The 22,663-nt window shown below is 51.6% G+C and overlaps 1 protein-coding gene across 1 annotated transcript in view; it reads right to left on the reverse strand.

The window, feature by feature from the left end:
* The window catches only part of CFAP74 (cilia and flagella associated protein 74), a 60,604-nt gene that overhangs the window by 6,034 nt on the left and 31,907 nt on the right, over positions 1-22,663 (reverse strand). The window contains exons 18-24 of the mRNA XM_075557777.1: positions 17,482-17,564; positions 16,953-17,075; positions 10,456-10,577; positions 8,249-8,377; positions 7,476-7,563; positions 5,913-6,086; positions 5,240-5,373 (exon numbers count right to left, since the gene is read on the reverse strand). Coding sequence (XP_075413892.1) covers positions 5,240-5,373; positions 5,913-6,086; positions 7,476-7,563; positions 8,249-8,377; positions 10,456-10,577; positions 16,953-17,075; positions 17,482-17,564 — 853 coding nt within the window. The remainder of the gene's footprint in view (positions 1-5,239; positions 5,374-5,912; positions 6,087-7,475; positions 7,564-8,248; positions 8,378-10,455; positions 10,578-16,952; positions 17,076-17,481; positions 17,565-22,663) is intronic.

The following is a 22,663-nucleotide window of genomic DNA, read 5'->3' on the forward strand; positions in this document are numbered from 1 at the left end:
AAGCAAACACCCCTACCCCTGGGTGGTGCGGATGGTTTGTGATTGACTGTGAAGGGAGGTAGTTCAAAGTCACCCAGCAAAGCCATCCACAGAGGAAACGGGGGTGACAGCTGAGAAAACTCTCTGAGGGCACTTTCTCCTCTGTGATGTAGGGAGTCTGAGTCAACCTGATGGCAGTTGGTTGTTTTTTGTTGTTCGTTAAGGAATCTTGAAAACACTACATGCTCTGTTGCAAAGGCATTCGGCTCTGTGGACCCTAAGACGCTGTGGTCAGTCTTGAGAAGAATGGGAATTCCAGAACCTTTCATTGTGCTCATGTGGAACCTGTACAAGGATGACGAGGCAGTTGTACAAAGCAAACAAGGGACTACTGCGAGGTTCATAATCAGGAAAGGTCTTTGTCAGGATTGGATCCTCTCACTGTACTTTTTCCATCTGTATGCTGAGCAGATGATCAGAGAAGCTGGGCTATTTGACGAAGAATGCAGCATCAGGATGGGAGGAAGGCTTATCAATGGGCTGTGATATGGTGACACAGGCTTGCTTGTTGACAGCGAGGAAGACTTAAAGCAGATGACGCTGATGAAGATCAAGGATTGCAGCCCTCAGTGGGGATGACAACTTGATGTAAAGAAACCCCACATCCTCCCCACTGGATCAATTGGCAACATCATGAGAAACGGAGAAAAGATAGAAGTGGCCAAGCACTTTTGTCTTGCTTGGATCCACAGTCAGTACTCATAGAACCAGCAGCCAAGAGATCAAATGACACATTGCCTGAGTCGGTCTGCTAAACAAAGCCTCTTCAAAGTGTCGAACAGCAAGGACATTACTTTGAGGACTAAGGTGTGCCTGAACCAAGCCGTGGTATTTTCAATCACCTCCTATACGTGAAAGTTGGACATTGAATAAAGGGGACCGAAGAAGAATTGATGCATTTGAATTACGGTGCCGATGAAGAACGTAAAAAGTTCTGTGGACTACCAAAAGAACAAAGACATTTGTCTGGGAAGAAGTACAGCCAGAATGCTCCTTAGAAGCAAGGATGAGCCACTGGCTCACATGCGTTGGCCATGTTGTCAGGAGAGGCCAGTCCCTGGAGAAGGACATCAGGCTTGGTAAAGTACAAGGACAGAGAAAAAGAGAGGGACTGACACAGGGGCTGCAGCGATGGGTTCACACACGAGAACAATCCAAGGATGGCGCAGGACAGGGTGGTGTTTCATCCTGTTGGACGTGAATGTCGGACAAGTCAACGGCACCTATCTCTAGAGAAACAAAACCAGGACACATTCATACATCACGAAGGAATATGACAGCTAATTAGTCCACACAGCAGTACAGAGGGCTCAGTTCAACTCACTTCCATGGAACAGTTAATGTACTGGAAGTCCTTCAATTCACAAGGCCTGCTGGGTCTAAGGTCAAGGAGGCAGAGTCTTCTGTAGGGCAATGCAGGCAGTCTGGCCCCAGGCAGCAAACAGCAGGGCAGGTCACCAACAGCCAGCCAGATGACAGGATCCGACAGTCCCAAGCTCAAGCAATGTATACACCAGCAGCGTGGTGAAGCAGCTCTCAAAGGAACCTCAAGCTCTAGTGACATGATCCATGGGTTGGGTGTCCCACAGGTAGTGTAGCTTACAAGTTGAGGCAGAGAACTAACTAAGACAGCATGCTGGTTCAATCACCAGAGCAAGAGCAAGAGAGAGAGGTGGGGCTTGCTGAGACATTTTTATCTCTTTGACCTCCAATTAAACTGCGACCTCATTAATCCCACATGTTTTTATTGGCCAGATTGGCACAATAAACCTACCCATCATAAGCATGATCTATGCTCATTTTAAAAGATGTAGTTAAAATTGTGATCATAAGGTTAAACAGTTGCAAAGAATGTAATTTCTGCTTTATTTTGTTAAGTACTTATTGACATTAAACATTAAACTAATTAAATGGATGGATGGCTTTTTGAGCCCAGGAATCCACCCCCCCCCCCACCACCACATGCCCTTCCATTGCGTTGGAGGCTACCCTGCCCTTTAATAAGAAAGAACAATGTTTTGAGTGGTTTAGCCCTTGGCAGTGTTGTTATTCGTGTGGGGCTTTGGACTGCTACTGCTGGGTTCCGTCACAACTGGGGAAGTGAAAGTGTGAGTGCCTCAGAATGATAACCAGAAATGGATAAAAATATAGGTTTCCTGCTGTCTGTGTCTGCTGCATGGCAATCAGACCTCTGGAGCGGCAGAGTCAGCAGTCATGGGGTCCAGCTCCGATACGGCAGACGCTGTGTTGCTCTGAGTGTGATGCTCTCCGCAGTCCCAGCAAGAATCCAGCCTCCTGCAATCAGGCTCCACAAGGGGCTCACGAGGCCTCCTCCGAGTCGCCACTCCAGGGATTCGACCCATAGGTTCCCCCTGTCTTGTTACCATTCTGGAACACCTACATTTGGCAAATTTGGGTCTGTTCCACTTTCATGGGATTGGCCATTAGAGAACTGGTTCAAGCTGGTTTAAAGCTCTATTTCCATATTCCCCTTGAACTCTTTGCCATTTCCCCACTGAATTTTATCCTAGTGACTTTTATTGTTTTTAAAATAATGTTTTGAAGGATGAAACTGATCATCCAGCAGACTTGTCTGAAACAAACATGTCCAAATGTCAATGTACTTATTTTAGGTCTTGTGACCATAAAGCTTTACATGTTAACATAAAACAGTTCCTTCTGGACGGAGAGATCCCTGCAGTGATTATTAGCACGCAGTGTGCAGAGAAGCAATGAATGATCACCGCATGCCCACAGAAAGACTGTGGGACACTGCTCATTGACCAGGTGCATGGTCCTGGGTTCCCCACTGGGCCTGGTCTCTCTGGGAGATCAAGGCTTGTTTGAAGGGAGCTGGGGGCTTTGGTGTGTGGGTGGGAGTCCTGGAGACTGGAGGTCGCTTTGTCCCCAGGTTGTTCATCCCTTTGATCTGCTTTTGGTTTAGATGCCAAGTCACACAGTAACACACCCCACGTGACAGTTTCTGATGCTCAGTCAAGTCGCCCAGGCTCTCCCAAGAGGTCTGTCTGAGGCACCACAGGTTTTGAGACAATGTGTTTAATCCAGTATTTCTCAAGTGGATGATGTACCTGCCCGTCCAGGAGTGGTGTTAGAATGATCCAGTGGGGCTGGATTATGGGCTTTATTCTGGACTTTATTCTGGATTGTGGGCTAAAGTATACAAGTTTTTAATTGCCCGGGGGCATTGAGTAATTTTTTTTTCCTGAAAAGGGGGTGGTGGGCCAAGTAGATTTGGGAATGCATCATGTAACCTCCCATATATACTCATGTATAAGCTGAGTTTTTCAGCACAAAAAATGTGCTGAAAACTGGGGTTTGGCTTATACACGGGTCAGGGGTACCCCAGCGAGGTGTAACATGTTTCTCCGCTGTTCATTCAAAGCCCCGCTGACACTGCAGGGCATTGAATGTTTGTTTACTCACATTAATCAATCACAGCCGTCCTATGACGTGGACGGCTCCAATTCGCAGAAGCACCCGTAGTGATTCACTTAAGCAGGCAGCTGAACTGGTAAGGGTGTGTCTGTGGCTGCGCTCCGTTTCTCCCCTCTGGTCTCTGTGTTAATTCACATCCCACATTTCCCACCCTAGGCTTATACTCGAGTCAATCAGTTTTTCTGGTTTCCCAGGTAATAATTAGGTACCTCGGCTTAGACTCGGGTCGGCTTATATTTGAATATATACGGTAATCCATTTAGCAAGGACTTGACACTAGCTAGTATCCCAGTGGGGCCACAGTGCTTTGATCTCAGCAAATACTTGAACAATTTCCTTTCCACCCAGAGGCACTGGGATAACAAACGGTTTGCTCATTCAATGCTTGGAAGATGTTCTGAATCAGGCGGTGGGCTGAGCCCACTTCTTGGTGTAAACCATTGGCCCAATCGAGTCTGAGTGCAATTCCAAAGGCAAACTTCCGGCCTCACTTTCAGTCCCTGAGGCATGCTGAGGACACCTGTTCCCATAGGAAGCATTCTGACTTCTGGTCCCTTACTGTCTTGGCTGCATGGGCCCAGGAATGGAATCAGCTGGAGGTGTGGCCACTGCCAAGGCTGCTGCTCAAGGTCATGCTGGCCCCTTCATGGGTGGGGGGGTCCGCTTTCCTTCTGTTTGTAATCTGGAAGGTCTGCAATCTGTGCGATCCGGCTCATTGAAAGACATGTCCGTAAGGACTCTGCGGTGGAGCTGTCTGGGTGTGGATTTCTACAGCAGGTCCGTTTCACACTTCAGATTTGATTTCTTTAATCGTTGTGAAAACGAGTCCGGTTATTCTAATTTTGCCCTTGCGTCCATTTTGGGAAGCTCTGTTTGTCTGTTTGGAAGGGGGGTGGAGTGGCGGGTAGGAGGACCTGTGTCACAAACAGAGGGCGTTAGCTCTCTTCAGCTTCTTGTGGGCTGGTGGCCCTCATTCCACGCCACAGGCACAGGTGGGTCTCACATTTGCCACGGAAGGTTGTGTTGGGTGAGGGTATTGGAGACACAGTCACACGAACCAGTCAGATCCCTCAGGGACAGTCACTTCGGTTGTGGCCAGGGGCTGTGGCTGTGGTGGTGGACCCTGACCTCACAGGTTGTAGGGCCTCAAGCTGCGTGGACTTGGAGACAGGGTCTTAAACCCAGTGCTTTCCAAAGTGGATGATCGCACCCTGGGGGGAGTCGGGGACTGGCTCTGGAATGATCCAGAGGGGGCTGCAAAAGCAGTTATCTACATTTTATCCTGGGTTATGGGCTACAGAACCAAAGTTTTTAATTGCCGGGGGCGGGCACTGATCACGCAAATAAAGAGTGTAGAAACTGAACAGGGGTTGGGGGACAGGGGGAAGGGGGGAGACTGGATGTTTTGCCACTCAACTCGGCTTACAAAGAGAGCCAATCCCACAGCAGAGGGAGGACTCCACTCCCAGCAAGAAGAGGAGTTGGAACTAGACCGTGTCCTTTGGACCTGGGGTTCCATGCTGAGAACCTCCTAGACCCGGAAGGCAGAGCGCCGCCGTGTTATGGGGCCCAGCGCGCGAGGAGGAGAAGCAGAGGCAGAGCAGTGGTGGCAGCAGGCTCAGGAAACGGGTGTGAGATGGTGTGGTGGGGTCTAGAGGCCGAGCTGTTGGCACAGGGCAGATGGAGGGCTACACCGAGCTGCCAGTGCTGGGCACTACCCACCGCCCTGACCCAGTAGGCTCACCTGTTAATCTCTGTTTTGCAGATCAGCTCGAAGGTGTACTCCTTGGCTTTGGTGGGCTGGAAGATCACGTCAAGTTGTAGACTCTCCAGTGGCAAGATCGTCCCAAACCCATCATTGGGCTGAATGTCCACGAACTAGCACACAGAAGGAGCCACTGAGGTCAAAATGTCAACGGTGTGACTCTCTGCTGGGGGAGCGCTGCAGCGGGAACGCAGCTCCTCGGCTGCCGAAGAGGTGGGCGTGAGTGAAAATGGGAGGAGACGCGGGTGTGATGGCTGGGGGTGGCGTTGGCGTAGGGACAGGTGATGGCGGACATAGGAGTATGTGTGTGAGTGGACGGTGGTGTTGACAGTGGACAGTGCAGAGCGGTGATGAGGAAGCCAGGGTTGGGCTTGGCTCGCCTGTCCTGCAGACCCAGGGAGGTGCGGGTTCCGAAAGGAAGGGTGGAGAGATGAGCCTATTGTGCAACAGGTGGGCACCGGGGTGCAGTGGGGCGCAGAGGTGGAGGGAGAGGCAGCAATCAAGAGGAAGAGGTGGTGGGATATATGGTGGTGGGAGAGGATGGGCAGAGAGACAGAGGTGGGAGTGGAGGCCTGAGGAAAGGTCTGGGGCAGCCTCTGGCTTAGGTCCCCTTCCCAGCCCCCAGTCCCAGCTGTTCCCAGGCCTCACGCACCTTGGGGAGCCCGAGGAATCCAAACTCCTGGAGCAGGAGGGAGTGGTTGTGGAGGGTGATCTTGGCCCTAATCGCCTCATAGATGGTGCAGTGGCCAAAATCCACCTCTGAGGGGCTGATCTCCAAGTCCGAGGTAGTGATGATGGCCTGGACGGTGAACTCCACGGGCTTGACCTGGGCACCGAGGGCAGACACCACGCGCCCAGTCGCCTGCAGTCAGTTCTACTGAGAACCATGGAGCAGCAGCAGCTTAAGAGGAGCAAGCAACCCTGCTGCCTGGGCCCAGGCCACACCCATTCCTCAGGGACAGGGAGGCTGGCTTTGAAGGAGCCCGAGTGTAGGCCTAAGTGTGTGTATGTGTGTGGCTGAGTGTACTGTGCACACTTGAGTGTGTCTATGTTTGTGCCTGAGTTTGTGTGTGTGCATAAGTGTGTGCATGTGTGTGCCTGAGTATGTGTGTGCATGCATAAGTGTGTGTATGTGTGCCTGAGTATGAGTGTGCATGCATAAGTGTGTGTACGGGTGTCTGAGTATATGTGTATGCCTGTATGTACGTGTTATGCCTGAGTGTATGTATCTGTATGGCTGAGTGTATGTGTGTCAGTGTTTGAGTGTGTGTATATCTGTATGGCTGAACGTGTGTGCATGCTGAGTATGTGCACCTCAGAGGGTCTGTGTATGTCTGGTCAGCCCTCCCTAGACAGGATTTGGGGGCTCTTGGGTGGTCCAAGGACCCCCTGGTCCACAGATCTCCCACCTCCCTGTGCTCTTGGGCAGGAGACCCTGCTGGGAGGGTCCTGGCTCATGAGACTGAGGCCAAGTCACTGAGGGAGTCCAGGAGGAGGTGACTAGGAGGCTGCAAGCAGGTGTGTAGGAGGGCCTGTGCTCTTGCTATGGGACACACATGTGTGCACTAGTCTGTAGTATATTATGTATACATGTGCCCATTATCTTGTGTGACTGTGGTGTGTTGGGTATGTATGTCTGTCTATACACGTGTGTGGATGTGTGTGTGGTGTGTATGATATAGATATGAACAACCTTGTACATGTGTATGTGTATACATGTGTACCTATGTGTGACGCTATGGGTGTGTACGTGTATATCTGTGTGTGTCTGTGCATGTATATGGTGTGTTAGATGTAATAAACATGTGTACCTCTGGCTGTACGTACGTGCACACACGTGTGCCCGAGTGTGTAGTGAAGTGGTTACATGTATACCTCTGGCTGTACGTGTGCATGAGTGTAACTATGGGTATGTATGTGTGTTGGGTGTTTATATGTATGTACCTCTATGCATATGTGTGTGTGTGTATACGTGTGTGTGGCCAGCCCACCGTGGGGAGAATTTGGAGGCTTGTGGCTTGCCAGTGACACACAGACCACCCCCTACTTCTCTGCTATTGGTCGTTGGGCAAGGGATACCTCTGGCCGCCAGGCATCAGAGCCCACCCGGATGGCAGGCAGAGCCCCCCCCTCAGGGACTTCACCCTGTGCAGAGGCCAGCCCTCAGAGCAGCCTGGCTTCTCAGGCGCTGCACCCGGCTGGGGGCCTCACAGACCTGGTCAGCCACCCAGATGGTCATCGGGGCCTCCAGGACTCGGGTCTCCTTGTCAAAGTACATCTCTGCGTCTTTCGGGAGGGAGTGTCTGGAAGAGACAGGCGCGCATCAGGTCCTCTTCCCTCTGCAGCTTCTGCAAGGCCAGCGCTTGAGGGTTTCTGAGCCCCAAGGAACACGGGGCCTCCAGGGAAGGCCTGGGATGGGGCCCCCGGCAGGGGTGACAGCCAGGCACGCTGAGCCTCTCAGTGGCCCGTGGAGCCAGCTCCACCAGGGTCCAGCCGGGCATTGGTCTGCTTCTGAACGGCTGGACTCAAACCCACAGATGTAAAGTTATCAGGCTTTACGTGATCAGGTACTTGTAACCCGGGTCCCCCCCCCTCCCAACCCCTTTGGAAATACATCACTCTCCCTTTAAAAGCTTGCTCTTATTATAAAAGGAACCCAGCGGCAGGGGAGACGGTCAGGGAGAGCACAGGTAAGCCGAGGGAGCCCCGGTGATGCAGTGGCTTGTCTGTCAGCCCAAAGCTCGGTGGTTCAAACCCACCCAATGGCTGGCTCCCTGGGAGGAAGACAGGCGGGCTGCTGCTGCTGCTGGTGCAGTCAAGCTCACGGCTGCGAAGCCCCGGGGGGCAGCCCTACTCTGTGCTGCAGTGTGTCACACTCTGAGTCAGAGCGGGGAACTCGAGAAAGCTCGGTGTCTTGGAGACAGGCAGGGAGGCAGCTCTGACTCAGGTGCTGGTCCTCACTCCTGTTCCCCGCCCCAGCCCCCTCACCGAGGCAGGAACTTGAGCTGCACCGAGTAGGACGACATGGCCTGGATGTAGCCGGTCTCCGGCAGCAGCTCCATATGGGCTTGCAGCTCCTTGCACACCTCGAACCGGAGCCGCAGGGCCACCTTGGACCTGCGGACACCTGGCATTGAGGCGGGGGCTCACAGCCCAGGGTCCCAGAGGAGCCTTCTCCTGACATGGCCGCTGGGGGCAGTCTTAAAGGCAGAGGACACTGAGTGGAAAGCCGGCTGAACACCAGTCCTCAGGCGGGGGCTGGGATCCCCCCAGGAGTTCTGCCCTCCTGCCTGGAGCAAGGCTTGGGAAGAGGTGCCCGCAGGTCCAGGCCCAGCCCAACCTCCTTTCCTTTCACCTCTGTGCCCCCACTCCAAGTAATCCCCTCCCTCTTCTCCCCTAAGGGCTGTTGCCACGGGAGGGGTGGTCTTGGAGCAGGTCCAGCCGTAGGGCCCACAGGGAACCAGGAGATGGGGCTCAGAGGCTCTTGCCTTAGACTTGTCCCCGGGTTGTCCAGGCCGGCTGCCCAGCTACTCCTATGCCTGTGAGCCCCACCCACAGGGCAGGCCCCACCCACAGGGGGATCAGAGGCCAAAATGGAAGTCAGGGAGGAGTGAGCATGGGAGTGCCCTGGGGGGAGCCTGTGCAAGGGTCTCTCCTGCACCCAGGAGGTAAGCAGCAGGATTTCCTCCTCCCTCCTGTCCTTGGGCCCTGGGGCCCTGAGGGCTGAGGTTCCCCAGCCGGCTTTGCCAGTTCCTGCTCCTCCCTCAGGTGCTCCTGTTGGCTCTTCTTGGGTACCTGCCAACAGCTTTTACTGCCTTCCTCCCCACAACACCGGCCAGTGGGCCACATCCACACATGGCTCATACTGAACTGCGACAATCCTGAAACGAGCGGCCTTGTCCACCCGTGCCTGGAGGGGGTCCTGAGAGAGCGGAAGCGGGTCCCTGATGCCCCCCCCCCCAGTGATGAAGCACAGGGTGCGCACTCCAAGGCAGGTGTCGCCCGTCACCCTGCGACGGAATCAGAAGCTCAAGGACTTATCTCCCCCGTGCACACACCCCATCCTTCAGGAGCCCACCTCCTCGTGGACGCCTCCTGATCCCTGGCTCATCACACCCCACAGACGGGCTTGTCATGAGAGGAAACTGTCCCCCTCCCACCGTCACCTTGATAGCCTGTGTCCCACCCCCCCGTAAGTCCCTGATGTCCCAAGAGACGTGCATAGAACAATGGGAGTGTGGTAAGGGGACAGTGGTGCTGGGGGCCCTGGGGTCAGTGTCCTGGGCCGGACACACATGCTGCGATTCATGGAGGTTGGACGTGCTGGGTTCTAGGGTCTGACTGTCTTTTCCCACATGAATGTGCCATCAACATCCTTGCACACCTGCAGGGGGTGTCCTCTCCGCCCTCAGTGCCTCCTCTGAGCTCTGGGCACAGCTGCACTGCCTGTCCCCTCCCCACCCAGGCCCCTCCCCCAAGAACTGCTGGAAACCCACCACAGCCTTCCTAAGGCCTCCACCTTTGAACGCAGCTCCTAATGTGGTGGGGACCCCCCCAACCAGAACATTATTTTCATTGCTACGTCATCACTGTCATGTTGCTACTGTGATGAATCGGGTGACCCCTGTGAAAAGGTCATTGGATCCCCAAAGGAGTCGCGACCCACAGGTTGAGTGAGGACCGTTGCTCCACAGCGTGTATGCCCCACGTGTGTCCAGCCGAGAGTGTAAGCGGGGCAGGCGATGGCTAGTTTCCCATCGTGGCTGCCCCGGCCGCCATCCCAACGGCCAAGTAATCGAGGAGCTTTCAGCAGCACATGCTTCCTCGCTCCTGGTCCTGGAGGCCAGAGCCCGGGACGGTTCTCACAGGGTTACAGTCATGGGGTCTGCAGCATTCTGCGGGGGTGACCTCTTTTCCTTCTTTTGGGGCTTCTAGAGGTCATCTGTATCTCTTGACTTTTGCTCCCACCCAACCACCAGCCCCAAGGCCAGCAGCTGCCTCCTCCCGATGGCTGCCTCCACTGTCACATCCCCTCTCTGATGGTCTGATCCCCTGCTTCTCCCTCCTAGGGACCCTGGGAAGATGTAAGGCCCCCTGGGATCATCCGGAATAATCGCCCACCTCGAGACCCTTCATGCGCCCCCGACTGCCCAGCCCCACGTCCTGCTCCCGGGCTGCCCCTGCAGGGGCCTCACCGAGTTTGTACCACCACCGAGTCCTGGTACAGTCGGTCATACATGCAGATCTTCAGGTCCACGTTGGGGTTGGGAACCCAGACGGGCACGTCGATGGCTACGCCGATGACCTTGAAATACAGCTGGGTTGGGAGGTAAGTTCAGCAACATGTTCATGTCAGTGACTGGTGGCAGAGGAGGACCGGCCACCAGAGTCCTCTTCAGCCCCCTGCCCCCGTGACTTGCTGGAACTTTTTCAGGGACTGGGAGGCCGGTGATCAAACAAGCCACTCTCTGAAGTCAGTGACACTTTTGATGTCACATGATGTCTCAAAACACTCTATCTTAAATATCCTCAAACATTATAAAGAATAATAATAAAAATGGAAGAGGATGAGCCCTGGCTGCATGTTAGCAACAGTTTTAAGTGGCTTAGAAAGACCCCTGACCGTGGAGCGAAGGTGGGGTGTAAAGGGGAAACCTATGACAGGGATCTACATTATAACCTCCTCTCTGGGGGACGGACAACAGAAAAGTGGGTGAAGGGAGACGTCAGACAGTGTAAGATATGACAAAATAATAAATTATAAATTATCAAGGGTTCATGAGGGAGGGGGAGCGGGTAGGGAGGGGGAAAAATGAGGAGCTGATGCCAGGGGCTTAAGTGGAGAGCAGATGTTTTGAGAATGATGAGGGCAACAAATGTACAAATGTGCTTGACACAATTGATGTATGTATGGATTGTGAAAAGAGTTGTATGAGCCCTCAATAAAATGATTAAAAAAAAAGACTCCTGACCAAAGTCTAACTCATCGGACAGAAAACTGCCCGCACGGCAATTCTTTCGCAGACGACCACAAAAGCAGCTCCTGAGGGTGGGGTACCCCACGTCTGCTCCCACAACCTCCAGCACAGGGCTTCTGACACTGAGAATGCTCCAACACCCGCACCCCCGGTCCACAGAGTAAAAAGTGAAGACACAACGTGCTTCTGGGGCCAGGGATAAGAAACTAGGGCCGGATGCGGAGGAGATCTGCCAAATGAAATGACGCAGCTGACACAGAAAGGCAGTCAGGTCACGTGAAGAGGGCGGGGTGCTGGGAAATGCTTACAACCAGCTTGGCGGGGGGGGGGGGTGCCCCACCACTCGCTGCAAGATGGCTATCAATGACTAGCCCCTCAGATGACTGGATTTCACGTGGCCCGTCTCCTGCGGACTCCAGTGCTTTGTGACAAGGAGCAGGGAGAGGGGAGAGGAGGCATGGGGGAGAGCACCAGGAGCCTTCTGGGACGCGGGTGGCCCTGAAATGGCAGAGAGATGGTGGTTGGGGAATTCGGCCCATTCTAATGACCGCTGTATAAAACCTATAGGCCAAGGGCAAAGCAGGAGGTGGGGGCGGGGCGGGGCAAAGGGCTCCAGGAAGCGCGTTGTACGATGGCTATCCACATATTCCAGAACTCTCAGCTGTGTTCCCAGGGAGCCTGTCGGGGCATCAGACGCCATGGCTCCAACAGGACCGGGGGATGACGGTGTGTGGTCCAGAGCTGGCAAGGGGTGCAGCTTCCCTCTGTCTGCTGGGCACCAAGTCTGCGAGGCTGGGCGGCTTGAAGCTGAATGTGACATCGGGATCGGAAGAAACTCACTAGCAACCTGGGATCGGCAGATGACACAAGCTGGCTGGCTGGGAGTGAAGACCTCCTAACCCACATGATGGCTTCGGCAGATGTGCCGTGCCATCCCTGTCTAGCAAAGACTAAGTGAAGAAGACATAGAAGACAATCCTGGAGCACTGGGCATCGAGGAAAAGGATAAAGAACTCACTGGGGCACTGGCCAGAAGAAGACACTGATGGAAAACAGCAACAAGAAGCAACGGAGCACTGGGGCCCTGGGCCACCGGTGGGCCAGCACCGCATGGCCATCATGAGACAAAGATGGCAGCTAGCAGGGGGAGGAGCAGAGAACGTAACTTCAGAGAGTCTCCAACAGAACACAGAGTAAGTGTGTAGCCATGCCCAGAGTGAAAAAAGTCCTGATGGTTGTTTACAGCACATGGGCAGACCTAGGCACTCATGCCCCACCTGGTGCCCACTCCCCTCCCACTCTCCTCCTGGTGATTAGCACTATGGTTGCCCATCCCTGTAGCCCTGACTGGTGGGAACCAAGGAACAAGCTCCTGCTCTTTCTCTACCCAATGCCCACCTTTACAGCCCCTAACCCACCCTGCTGAGTGGCAGCAGGCCACTTTAGTGTGGTGCAGGCTGCTTGCCCTGTGCCTCCTGCTACGACCCAGGTGAGTGGACACAGGTCATCTAGGTATCGTGTGATCCCTCACCCTGCTCCTCCTGCCCACAGACCCAGCTGAGATCCTTTCCCCACTGCCTGACGAGAGACAGCAGCACTAAACTCCACATTCACCTGCCTGCCACTCCCTCTCCCTCCTCCCACTCACTGCTCGCCCTAACCCTCTAAGGGGGGGGCTAGGAGCAATTGTGCACATGCCAGCATGCCCCCGCCCCTATCCCACCCCCAGAGGGAGGTGGCAACTGAAACCCCCTCCCACTGGTCAATCAGACAAGCCACGCCTGCTGTCCCACCCAGTTGGGGAGTGCCATTGGACCAATGACCGACAGTGATCAACACCTGCCCAGCCCGTGCTCAGCTGCCTTACACAACCAGTGACCAGAGACCTAGATTCACACATTCAGCCACTACCCCCACTCAGTCAGAGACAGGTGGCATGAACTCCAGTATGACAACTTAGAAGCAGAGTAGCACGCCTATCCCACCTGCCCAGATAGATCAAACAAACAAACAAACAACAACAAAAAACAAGATGCAGCAAACACACAATAAATAAATAAAACGATACTGTAATGTTTCAGAGACAGTGGATGACATAAAATCATCTGAAGAAGCAGGACAAGCTGGTTCCAGCAAATGACCAAGATAAACCCCCCTGGAAACCTTCCTGAGCAAGAGCTGGTAATGGAGCTACCAGAAAAGAAATCCAAAAGACCCACATATTGGGCTAAGGAGCCCTGACGGTACAGTGGGTTACAGGTGAGCTGCTGACCTCAATTTCAGTGGTTTGAACCCAGCATTGGCTTCATGGGAACAAGATGTGGGCAGCAAAGAACAAAATAATCACATCATTGTGAATGAGGGGAGTGCAGATTGGGGACCTAAGACCCATCTGTGGGCAACTGGACACTCCTTACAGAAAGATCGCCAGGAGGAGACGAGCCAGTCAGGGTGCAGGGTAACAACAATGAAACATACAACTTTCCTCTAGTTCCTAAATGCTTCCTCCCTCCACTATCATGATCCCAATAATACCTTACAAATCTGGCAAGACCAGAGGATGAACACTGGTATAGACAGGAACTGGAAACACAGGGAATCCAGGACAGAGGGTCCCTTCAGGTCCAGTGGTGTGAGTGGCAATACGGGGAAAGTGGAGAGAGGGTGGGGTGGAAAGCAGGAACTGATTACAAGGATCAACATTTAACCTCCTCCCTGGGGGACGGACAACAGAAAAGTGGGTGAAGGGAGACGTCAGACAGTGAAAGACAGGACAAAATAATAATAATTTATACATTATTAAGGGTTCATGAGGGAGGGGGGAAGCAGGGAGGGAGGGGAAAAATGAGGCGCTGATACCAAGGGCTCAAGCAGAAAGCAAATGTTTTGAGACTGATGATGGCAACAAATGTACAAATGTGCTTGACACAATGGATGGATGTATGGATTGTGATAAGAGTTGTATGAGCCCCCAATAAAATGATTTAAAAAAAAGATCTGACTGTTTGATCCCGAAAAGATTTAATGTCTCCAAAATTCAAAGGGGTAGTTCTGCTCTGTCCTGTAGGATTGCTATGAATCAAAGCCGACTCCATGGTAGTGGGTACATATGCAGCACTCCTGAGAAATCAAGAAAGAGAGTGGTGAAAACACAGGTGAAATCAAGGAAAATACAGACAAGACTCTAGAAGAATTCCGGGGGTGGGGTACAATAACACAATAGCAAAAGAGACCATTAGAAACCCTATAAAAACACCACCTGGAGATTCAGAAGATTAACACCAACATCTCAGAAACAGATAAAGTATTAGTCAGACCAAGGAGTAGAACAGGATCAATGGGAGTCGGAACCAGTGAAACAGGACAAATGACTTTATCAATCTGTTAGAAGAGCAACCAGAAAAAGGAATGAGGAAGCCTAAGAGTTAAGTGGGATACTGTCAGGAGGAACAATTTAAATGTGATTCAAATTTCAGAACAAGAGACAGATCTAAAACTAAAATCAAGATAACATAAAAACCGAGAACATCTTCTTATGAAAAATGAAGATTTCAGGAAGCTCTGTGAACCCCAAACAAAAGCCCCCAGACACATTATAGTCCAACTTTCCCAAACCAAAGACGAAGAGATACGGACGATATGAGGGACTTTCAGAAGAACAGATAATCAGTGTTACAAGAAACACAGTCAGGGCATTGCTTAGAAATGGGCTGGCAAGACCTTGCCCCTATTACTGTGCACAGATCATTAGGAAAGACCAGTTTCTAGAAAAGGACATTTCTGTTTGTTGAAACCAAGGGTCAGTACAATGATGGCAACCCCCCAGTAAGACAGACTGACACACTGTCCGCAATGACGGACTCACGCATCTCAGTGATCATGAGCATGACACAGGGCAGGCATGCTCTGTTCAGTTGTGCATCGGGGACGGTGAGTTGGATCACAGACAACCACAGACACAAGGCAGCGTTGGCAGGGGCGGGGGCAGTGCATCTTGGGAAGGGTCTCTTCCTTCCATGTAAGACACAGGAAGCTATGTCTGACGTGAGGTAGGAAATAGGAGGGGGTTGTTAGTGGAAAAGCAGGATTGAAAAATAACAAAGGGGAAATGGAATAAGCAGCAGCTGAATTAAAACATGGAAACAGAAAAGGAGGAAAACATTTGGCCAATAAAAACATTCACCAGGATGGCAGGAAAGAGCTAAGGTGTGTCTTTGGATGAAAAGGCTGGATTCTCCCAGTAAAGGCAGGCAGTGTTCATCTGAGTTGATAAATGAAACCAGGACACAAGCTGGTGAAAAAAGCATGACTACTGGGGGGAGAAGGGGGAGAAATGGGGAACCAACTACGATGACATATAACTCCCCACTCCCCAGGGGGACAAGTAATAGTCACGTGGAGGAAAGCAGACAGTGGGCACTGTAAGATATGAAAATAATAATAATAATTTATCAGGGGTCCAGGAAGGTGGGAGGGTGGGGGAGGGAGGGATAACAAAAAAGAGGAGCTGATACCAAGGGCTTAACCAGAAAGACAATATTTTGAAATCGATGATGACCACGTATGCATAAATGTGCTTGATACACTTGATGCAGGATTGTTGCAAGAGCTGTAGGAGCCCCCGATAAAACGATTTCTAAAAGAAGGAAAAAGCATTATTGAGGGTGGAATGGGGCAATGAGCGAAACCCAAGAGGAAAGTAGGCCGTAATTTCATCCTGGTTAAAGGAAAGGCACAGATCATGACGAAGAAAAGGGAGTTCCAAACCTTCATGCACTAAACAATACATCAGCCACATAAAGCTCATCTACTAGAAATGAAAAATAACTTGCTAAAAATATAATCACAAAGGAATAGAGATTCCGTGGGAAGAGCACGCGCGCGCGCGCGCGCACACACACACACACACACACACACACACACACACACACACACACACTTCACGGTTATCGAGTTGATTGCAACTCATGGCCCTAAAGGACAGGGTAGAACTGTGCGTGGTGGGTTTCCCAGACTGAATCGCTATGGCAGTAGAAAGCCTCATCTTTCTCCCAAGGTGCAGCTGGTCATTTGGAACTGCTGACCTTGCGGCTAGCAACCCAAGGCGTAGCCCACACCACCACCAGCTCTCATGGGAAGAACCCAGAGGGACTGGGTTTAATAAACTTGCTTACATGTCTTCAGCAAATACTCTTTTCATCGGCACAGATCACATTGACACAACTCCATCGTGCCTTTGGTCACAAAGAAAAACTTCACAAATTTGAAAATGGGTCATTTGCAGATCATATTCTCTTAATTTAGCACACTTAAAATAAATGATAAGGAGACATAAATGGAAATGTAATTGGGAGTTAAGACTGACGTTAAGAGCAAGGGCTCTTGGCATGAGGGTGCACGTGTGTCTCCATAGTATCTGTGCATGCGTGTGGATGTGCATGTTTATGTGTGTATCATGTGTACATGTACATATATGTAGACTCTGCATACGTGTGTACTGTGTGTGTGCATGTGCGCTCTCTGTGCTGTATAGATTCTGCTCCCAACCACCTGTGTCACCAGTTAGCCATCTGGTCAGGGCCCTGACTTAATCTTGTGGGCAGCAAGTGTCTCCCATGGCTGGGGGTGGGTGGGTAGGAAGAGGGGAATTGGTGTCCTGAGCCAGGGGGCACTCATGTCATGGGGACACAGTCGGAAGCCGAGGGAGTACTCACCGTGGGGCACTGGGGGTTCTTAAATGTGACCTTGAACTTGTTCTGGATCTCCCCCGGGATGCTCGGGGTGAAGATGATGGGCACTTTGATGGAGCTGAAGGGGCCAATTACACCTTCGGTTACCTGCACAGGGAGATACACCTGAGGAGCCTATGAAGGACCTTCCAGTGACCCCTGTCATGTGGCCCTGGGTCACACACCGATACAGGCCAAGAGGCTTTGCCCAGCTTGGACCTACCCTGAGAGAGGTCACTATCGCAGCAGGGCCCCAGCCCAAGGGGTGCTGTTGAGAAACCACTGGCCCTGCAGCCTGACCCTCTTTCCATCTCCCCTGACTCCGTGACCCACGCTCTGGCCCAGAAGCCCTCAGCTTTAGGGTTTCCCCACGCTGGGCCAGTCTTTCCTCCTCTGGGCCCTGCCCACCGCTGGAGGCCAGACCACGGTCCCTTTTGTCTCCGGTGGCCCAGCGACCTGAGGGTGTGGCCGGGGCACCCTGCCTCCCGAGTGCAGGGGGGCTGGGCCTACTGACCTCTCCCAACTCTATCTCCATCTCCGTCTCCTCCTCAGAGGGAGGCAGCTCCGTGATGGTGGTCATTGTGATTCCCTCGGACTCTGGAAGGAAGGGGGGTGTGGGTCAAGGTATGAAGTGGGTGGAGGTGCGGCCCCACTTCACTGTTCCCGGGAGCTTGTCGTTTCTGCACACAGCTCAGCTGTGGGCTACTATGGGCCACAGGCGATGCTGGGGGGCCGGGCAGACACACTGCCCCTTGATGTTGGGCGTAGGCTCGAGGCCAGACCCACTCCTCAGATTGTTGGTCAGCGTGCTGCAGAGGGAGACAGGCCCTCAGAGGGTTCTAGAAATGCCACCTTCCTCCTGCCCCATGACAGGGATGGGGCGGGTGCTGTGCCATTTCACCCTAACCTTGCCTGGTTCACAGATCTCAGGCAGATGGGAATCTGGGAACACGGGGGGGGGGGGGATGGAGAGGGGCCCGCGGGCAGCAACCGGAAGTCCCCAGTTTCTGAGGCCCTTCCCTTGTCCTGTGGAGCCCTAGTGGCTTAGTGACCACCAGTGAGCTACTAGACACAAGGTCAGCAGTTTGAAAACACCAGTCGCTGGTGGAAAGGCAAGACTCTCAACTCCCATCAAGAGTCACAGTCTCAGGAACTGACAGGGGCAGTTCTGCCCTGTCCTACGATGTCACTACGAGTCGGCATCAACTCGATGGCAATGACTTTGGTTTGGGTTTCTCTTGTCCGAAGGTGGCCTCAGACCCGGTGAGGGTGAGGTCACGGGAGGGAGCTGCACAGCCCTGGGCACCCTGGCTCAGTGTGGCACTCCTTGTCCTGGTTCCTTGTCTGATAAAAGGGCTCATGAGCTCAGGGTGCCAGGACCGTTTCCTGTCCTGGGTGATGTGAGGAACCCCAGCCTCAGGGGGTGGGTGCATTTTGTGCTGAACACGCTGTCTGATCAGGAGGCGGAGGGGTTGGGGGAGTCTGAGTCTGGGGTAAGGTGCTGCCGTCGGAGCCTCACACCTTGGGGAGGCTCACATATCCTCAGTCCTGGAGGCTGGGGGACTGAGGTTCTGGGTGTTGGCAGGGCGGTGCTCTCTTTGAATACTCTGAAGGGGATCCTTCCTGGTCTCTTCTGGCTTCTGGTGCATTCCGTGGCTTGTGGATGCACGGTTACACGGCCCACTTCCCTCCCCATCTTCTGTAAGCCATCTCTAATGGGGTTAGGGCTACCCTACTGCAGTGTGACCTTGTCTTCACCGACAACATCTTCCAAGACCTATTTCCTAACTAGACCAAGTTGCTGAGCCAGTATCACTGCGATGGTGGGAATAGAGGCTGGGGGTGTGGAGGAGAGGGGAGCCACCACGGAGCGTGGCCCCTGCAGCAGCATGGGGGGCCAGCCCAGGGGTGGCAGCTGGGCATCTACCCCTGAAGGCTGTCAGTTCCCAGGGAAGGGTCAGCCGAGGGAGGGTTTAAGGCAGCTCTGAGTTTTGCGGGTCTGCATGCTCGGGGTTGCTGCTGTGGGGTCTTGGATTTGGACCCGCCCCTGCAGCTGGTGAGAAGGTTCTCTGGGAGCCAGTTCTGCCTCTGCATGTCTGAGATGCCTCACCTGCTATGGGGGGCACAGACCATCCATGAAGCGAAGGTCAGTGGCCTTTCCCAGCATCGCTGTGCCTCTGGCCTCAGTCCAGGCTGCGGAGTGTCTGCAGGCAGCTTGGCTCAGGCTCCTTTGGCTCAGGTCACCGTGAAGCACCCCAAGCAGACATGCCAGGTCCACCCACAGCCCGCATCCCGGACATCACGTCCTCTGGTCCTCCTCTCTGGTAGCCCCACCCTTTCCTTATGGAGCACGACACGTCGTTCCTGGGGGCCCAGGACTGTAGGAGGCAGCAGGCTCGCAATTCTGGCTTCTCCGACAAGCCTTACCACCAGTCTGGGCTGTGAATGCAGGGACTTTGCTTCGTCGGGCAGTCTGGAACTGAGCCCCGGGTCTTTCTCTGTACCCTCAACTCCAGCTGGACTCAGGATCCACCCTGGGTTGGTCCGTGTGGATGGCGTTGTAGTCTCCCTATCCAAGTGTGGACCTGTGCTGACCCATTGGTCCGGAAAGCAAGCTTGCATGCACTCTATAATCTGGCTCTTCAATGACTAGGAGCGTTTCTTTGATCCTGTGTGCAATTTTATCTGCTCCGTGCGTTCCGCTTCAATCTTGGACATGGACTCCTGACCGGCCTTGAGCTTCGGTGTGGTCCAACATTTCAGAATATCCCAGTGAGCATGTCTTTGCGTGTCGTGTTTCCTGGACTCCAACGGGTAGGCTTCTCACCAGGCTCGATGGCTCTTAGCATTCCTTTGACCCTGATGTCTCTGTCTCTCTGCTCACAGTTAGACAATGTCTCTTGTCACGGTTTCGCTCTTCAGTAATGTCTAGTCTGTAGTTTAACCCATTTATTGAAATTTCTTTTTTTTTTCATTTTCAATTATAATTCTACCTCTTGAAGTTTTATTTCGTTCACTTTCAAACCTATTTGGTCTTATTCCTATGCGATGCTTTCATAGCTTTCCAGTTTTTCATATACTTATTTTTAGAATGATATTTGAAGTATCATTTCCTTAATGGGTAGTGAGGCTGAGAATCTTCTCATATATTCATTTACCATACATAGATCTTCTTTGATAAAGTATGTGTTCAATATTTTGCTCATTTTGAAATTTGGTTATTTAAACTTTATTTTTGTTGAGTTTGGAAAGTTTTTTATATACACGTTTTTAATGAGATTTGTGATTTACTAATCTTTTCTGCCACTTAGTTATTTTTTACTTTATTTTTTTCATTCTCTTAATGATGTCTTTCAAAGATGATAGACTTAAACTCAAATTTATATATATTCTTAATTTGAAAAAAGGGATGAAGCTTACAATGTCACATCTAAGAAATGTTTGTCTAATTCAAAGGCACAGATTCCATCCAATTCTTTCTTCTAGAAGTGTTATAGTTTCAGGTTTTGAGTTTAAGTCTATAATCTATTTTGAGTTCATTTGTGTCTACAGTGTGAGGAATAGGTCAAAGGTAAAATTTAAAATATCTATCTATCTATATATGTGTGTCTTCCCAAGTGTAAATTTATCACTTGTAGAAAAGACTATTCTTTTCCCAAAGAATCACCTGTGTACCTCTGTTCACATTAGCTACATGTGTGTGGAACTAGTGTTGGAAATTCCATTAGGTTCCATTGAATCTATGTGCCCATCCGTTTGCCAATCCTTCCTTGTCTTGACTACTCCTGTTGCTGCTAGGTGCCATCTAGTCGGCTCTGACTCATAGCGACCGTATGCACAACAGACCGTACACACTGCACGGCCCTGCGCCGTCCTCACAGTTGTTCCTGTGCCTGAACCCGTTGATGCAGCCGCTGTGTCAGTGCATCCCATCCAGTGTTATTCGCGTCTGTTGATTGGCCCACAGAATGACACCCTCTCCAGTCCTGTTCCAGCCCCAGGGTTGGTTGTGGATTGGGCTTTTGTGATCCACAAAGTTAATTGACTAATTTTTGGAAGTGGACCACCAGGGTTTTCTTCCAAGTCCATCTTAGTCTGGAAGCGCTGCGAAACCTGCTTAGTCTTGCAGCAACATGTAAGCCTGCCCTGGCAAATGGCTGGTGACCACGCGTGAGGCGCTTTGGCTGGAAACAGTAAGCAGTCCACCACCGAACCACCAGCGTCCTCATCCAAGCAGACGAGCTCCAAGGAAAAGTGAAGACAAATGTTTAGCTGTCATCCAGCCCAGAAGAGATCGTTTGAAGTTTTAGTTCAGCCAAATGAATAGTAGCCTCAAATAAAAGTTTACAGCTCCTTCAAAAAATAATTTTATTGGGGGGGGCGGGCTCTTACAGCTCTTTTAATAATCCATACATCAATTGTCTCAATCATATTTGTGCATATGTTGCCATCATCATTTTCAAAGCATTTTCTTTCTACTTGAGCCCTTGGTATCAGCTCTTCCTTTTTCCCTGCCTCCCCATCCTCCCACCCTGGCAAACCCTTGATAAATTATAAATTATTGTTATTTTCATATCTTACACTGTCTACTGTTCTCCCTTCACCCACGTTTGTTGTTCATCCCCCTGGGGGGTGGTGATATGTTGATCATTGTGATTCGTTTCACCCCTCTCCCCCTTCTCCCCACACCTTCCCTATACCCTCATGGTATTGCTGCTCCCATTACTGTGCCTGAGGGGTTTATCTGTCTTGGATTCCATGTGTCAAGACCTTTTATCTGTACCAGTGTACATGCTCCAGTCTTGCTGGATTTGTAAGGTAGAACTAGAGACATGATAGTGGTTGTGGCGGGGGGCAGGGGGAGGAAGCATTTAAGAGCTAGAGGAATGTTGTTTGTGTGTTTCGTTGGTGCTATATGGCACCCTGGCTGGCTGGTTCCTTCCTTGTGACCCTTCTGTAAGGGGATGTCCAGTTGTCTAAAGATGGGCTTTGGGTCTCCACTCTGACCTAACTCGTTCAGATCGATAAGATTGTTTAGGATCTTCTGATGCCTGAAACCGGATCCCATCGACAGATACCTCATGATCACACAAGCTAGTGTGCTTCTTCCATGTGGACTTCGTTGCTTCCCTGCTAAATGGCCACTTGTTTAACTTCAAACCTTTAAGACGACAGACACTATATCTTGAAATAGCCGGGCACCATCAGCTTTCTTCACCACATTTGCTTATAATCCCAGTGATGGTGTCGGGCAGGTGAGCGTGTAATGCTCTTCAATGAAGATAGTTTTAACTCATGGATTCGTCTCCAGGAGACCTGTGCTAGAAGGTGTGCCAGAGGCTGACGAGAAAGGCTGCCAGATGGAAACTTGAACCGTCAGAAAAGAAGGACAGCATCAGAAGTGGTAGATCTTAAATGTAAAAGATCTGGTTAAGTGGGAAAGAAAATAAATTTTCTTTTTCTGCCCCACTAAACTTCCTCACTGTGGATAAAATTATCTAAAACAAAACACATAAGCTAGTATTGTGTAGTTTATAATGTATGTTGTTATGACAACCATTGTATGAAACCAGAAACAAACGACACAGAAGATCTAAAATCTATAAACCACCTGGATCTAATGGATATACGGGACACTCTACCCAGCAGGCTACGCCTCATTTTCAATGCGCGTGGTACACTCCCAGTGGTGGACT

This window comes from Tenrec ecaudatus, chromosome 1 (assembly GCF_050624435.1).
Source record: "Tenrec ecaudatus isolate mTenEca1 chromosome 1, mTenEca1.hap1, whole genome shotgun sequence".
NCBI lineage: Eukaryota > Metazoa > Chordata > Mammalia > Afrosoricida > Tenrecidae > Tenrec > Tenrec ecaudatus.